This window comes from Pterocles gutturalis, unplaced genomic scaffold (assembly GCF_000699245.1).
Source record: "Pterocles gutturalis isolate BGI_N339 unplaced genomic scaffold, ASM69924v1 scaffold23772, whole genome shotgun sequence".
NCBI classification, from domain to species: domain Eukaryota; kingdom Metazoa; phylum Chordata; class Aves; order Pterocliformes; family Pteroclidae; genus Pterocles; species Pterocles gutturalis.
This window is the reverse complement of record NW_010108500.1, coordinates 22,622-26,601: the sequence shown is the minus strand read 5'-3', so window position 1 is coordinate 26,601 and position 3,980 is coordinate 22,622. Positions and strand designations below refer to the sequence as shown.

General features: G+C 55.4%; 1 protein-coding gene across 1 annotated transcript in view; it reads right to left on the bottom strand.

Annotated features, from left to right (window-relative positions):
- Position 1: 1 nt before the first annotated feature.
- LOC104461185 (nuclear receptor-binding protein-like) overlaps positions 2-3,980 on the bottom strand; it is a gene marked incomplete at its 5' end in the record, with an annotated part of 21,211 nt that continues 17,232 nt past the window's right edge. Inside the window, 7 exons of the mRNA XM_010072669.1 lie at positions 2-120; positions 293-348; positions 433-496; positions 816-869; positions 952-1,087; positions 1,182-1,232; positions 3,761-3,863. Coding sequence (XP_010070971.1) covers positions 22-120; positions 293-348; positions 433-496; positions 816-869; positions 952-1,087; positions 1,182-1,232; positions 3,761-3,863 — 563 coding nt within the window. The remainder of the gene's footprint in view (positions 121-292; positions 349-432; positions 497-815; positions 870-951; positions 1,088-1,181; positions 1,233-3,760; positions 3,864-3,980) is intronic.

The window sequence follows — 3,980 nt, the reverse complement described above, 5'->3', positions numbered from 1 at the left end:
TGGCCGCCCGGAGCCGAGGGGCTAAGATGACACCGTCACTGCCGTCAGGGCGCCGTTGCGGGTGTAGTAGAACTTGCTGAACGCCTCTTCAAGTAAACAGGTGAGTCGGCTCTGGTCGGCCTGCAAAGAACAGCTACAGTGAGGGGACGGCACAGTCCCCGCACAGTCCCAGGCACGTGGGAAGGTTTTTTTTTACCTCCCCGGCTTAAAAAGGAGCGATCTGGCACAAACCATTTAAGCCTGCGGAAGGAACACAGCCCCATATCCCTGCCTGAGCCGCGGGCTCACTTACCTCACTGATGAATCCCAGCTGGACCAGTTCAGCTGCCAGCTCCTGGATGTTGTCATCTACAACACAGGGATGGGGTCAGGCTGAGGTGTGAGCGCACTGCTGGCCCCAGCGCACCGGAGCGCGGGAGGAGAGCTACTTACTGGGCTGCAGGTCACAGCTCAAGTGTCGATTCAACTTGTCTTCCAGTTTCAGCAGCAGGGTTAACTGCAGGGCAGAGAAGTTCTCGTGAGGGACTGCGTGGGGGCCACGGAGAGCCAGGAGCACCCCCAGAAACCCCATTGGGATGGGAACCACCCTCCTCCGCAGCCCCACAGAAGTCCAACAGTCTAACCACAGCCAGTCCCACCGAATCTGGGGCTGGGCTGAAAACACCTGCTGCATGCCAGGTTGGCCACAGGCACGACTCTGGGTCTGGCTTTGGGCCCCAAAGGTGGTGGCAGCTGGGGCATGAGAGGGGGACACTGGGCACCAGCTGGCCTGGCACACCCCCCCCCCAGCACACGCTCAGCAGATGGGGACGTACGTGATGCTTCACGCCCTCCTCGACAGACTCGATGTTGCACTGCATCAACACCACCTGGAACAGAGCAGAGATGCCCCGTGACTGCGGTGCACGGCCCCGCTGCCTCGGGAGGGGGAACAGAGCTCCTGGCTCTCACCTTGCGGGTCTCCACCTCAGCGGGCTCGGGAGTCGGGGTTTTCACTGATGGCGGAGCGATGGGAGATTTCACCACTACCTGCTGGGGCTGCTGGGGGCGCGGCATCCCAAAAGCTGTGAGCGGGTAGATACCATTCCTACAGGAAAGGAGCAGGGTCTGAGGTGATGCCTCTCCAAAACACTTCCAGTCTCACACACAGTTAAAGCTGCCTTTTAAAGAAACCCTCTTACCTTACATCCTCCAGGAACTTGTCCAGCTCCAACGCTGGAGATTGTGAGAAGCTGGAAAAAAAAAAAGAAGTACTGAGGTGAGAAGCCATCTAACAGAACCATCTGCTCAAGTCTCTTTGGATGCAATTTCAAATCGCCGTGTCAGACGATGGCTGGGTCAGTGGGCAGGATGAGTACGGACAGAGGCAGAGCCAAAGGCAGGACAGACTCCAATCTTGCAGGGAGCAACTATTCGTAGAAGCTGAGGATGAGGCAACATTTTAGTGATGGCAGAACAGGTCTCACCACCCTGGAGAGAGTGTCCAATGCAAATAATTATTGCCATGTTCCCAGCAAGGTTTTCACGTTATACCAGACCCATGAAGCCTGTGTCCCATCCCCAGAAGAGCAACGGCACTGCAAAGGCAAGGACCTCTGCAGGGCACAGCACGACCAACCATGTCACTCCAGACCAGAAACTACAAACTGCACCTCGAGATCTAATGCCCTGCCCAAACAGTCCTCACTGGAGTTGAGGATACTTTCATTCTCTCTGTAATTTCTTTCCCAGATGGTTCACTCAGCTTTGGAGCTTCTTAATGTCGTGTCTCAGATGAAGTCTTCCCACCAATTTGCTTTAATCCCCAGCCTCTGATTCCATTGAGCATCCTCCTCGCTGGTGGCTGCGGGAGGACGATGAGCACTGACACCCCCCTACCCCGTTCTGCCACCACTGGTTTCATGTCTGCTGCTCTTCCTCTTTCTCGCCCTCAGGAACACACAGTTCCTCCTGCAGCGACAACAACATCCAGGCTCGTGGTCAGGTCAGCCCCTGATCCGCTCCAGAGCTGCTCGCAAAGGTGTCACTTTGTACATGGACACTGTGCAGGTGACGTTTGAGGCGAGTCACTCTGCCAATGTAACCCTCTGTCGTTACTTGCTCCCGTCTGTCGCCGCACAGCAGCGCGTGCTCAGAAAGCCGGGAATGGTCTTCTCCGGGGGGGTTACTGCACAGGCCTCGCACGGGCAGCGGTTCCTTCTTCTCTAAAGCAAGCTGCGACTGCCTTCTGCACAGCACGGGGAGCGGCCAGCACCAGGACAGCCCACCGCAAGCACCTCATTTCTTCCTGGCTCTAACAGGGAGCCTCGGGCTCTCCTGCTTCACTAACTCCCCAGGAAAACCCAGGAGACTCAGCACCTCGGTCCATCCAGCTCTTCAGCGTCCACTTGACAACAGCTTCCTTTAGACCGGTTGCAACACAAGCTTTGCACAGCCAGCCTTCCCCGTACCGCTGCCTGATGACTGCTCTGAAGGATGTGAGATTATCAGGAGCCTGCAAGCTGCTCCCGTCCTGCCGCGGTCCCCCGAGCGCTGTGCTGCTCCATCCCACCGGGTGCGGGCTGCACACCTGCCGTAGGTCCCGGACCGCTCCCCAGCCCCTTTCCCACACACAGCTGTTACTTTCCCATCCCCAGCACAGCAGCAGTTCTCAGCAGAAGTTTCCCATTTTTTCTAGCAGCTCAGCTTGCCTGGCGCTCTGACAAGTCACCTGGAATTGAGGTGCTCTGACCTTTCAAGCTGTCACTCTGCTTTCTGCTTCTTCTGCCAGCCCCCAAGGCACTGCGCCACCACAAAGCCAGTCCCCAGCTGGCATACGGCAACAGCCAACCCTCTGCAGACTGACGCCCAATATGGGAAGAATCTCGTGCGCAGCTTTGGCTGTTCACTCTTCATCCTCCATTTTGAACCTTTAATTAACAAAAAACCTCCCACAGGCAATTCAAGACTATCATTCACTAGTGCTGGGAAGATAACGTCAGTTTTTAGAGTGGTCTGTATGGCTCAAAGAGCTCCTCAAACGAGCTGTGCTTTTTTTCCTTGTCACCTTGATTCCTTTTGTTCAGTAGCCTCAGCATCCCAGAATGCTGGGCTGCCCTGGAAGCACCCTTGCCTTCTCTGGAAATGCAGTGTCCAGAAGTCTTTCCAGCTAGCCCCTCAGCTAGCTGAGGCTTCATTATCCAAAATTTAACATCACTTTTGGGCACTCTACTTGCTCCATACGTATTCCAGTCACTTAGGGAGCCAACCCCTGTAGTCTGAGTGGCTGCCATGCTACTGACAGCTGCCCAGAACAGCCTTTCCCCTTGCACACTGCAGAACAAGCTGCTCTGTTAAGAACACACCAAGGAACCATTTCTGCAACATGTTAGACTCCCTTTGACAAGCCTGTGACGGGTGCGCGTCACCTCCCCAGACCATTCAGCCAGGTTTTGCTGAGGACGGTTCCAACTCCAGCCTGTCCATTTCCCTCCCGTCCATGCGGGGAGCAACGCACATCTCTGCACCTGTTCATAGAACACGGGGCAAGGTCTTCTTCCACCCAGGGGTTACCCTCCGCAGAATTTTTTGTGCCCAGACAGAGGGTGACTGCTTCTTCACCACCAGCACCATCAGCTCCCTTTTTTTTCCCCAGTTTGCGGTGAAACCCCAATACTCAGTTGAAGGGAAGAGCCCCAGGCAGATGCTCCGGTGCTCACCCTGGTGCCCCAGCATCTGTTCCATGCGCACCTGAGTGCCACGCACGCCGCCGGGTACTCACATCATCTTGACTCCTTCCCTGTCCATGTGAATAATCTCTGCCAACACCGCGCTCATGTCAAGGTTTTTGGTCATTTCTTCTAGAGCATTTTCAGGAATCATATCTATGAAAAAAAAAAAAGTTAGAGCTGAACAACCGCAATTCCTTTCCACCCAAAGAAAAGCAATAAAACCCCAGAGGCGTAGGGTGTTAAGCTCCAGTTCCACTCAGAGCAGGCGGG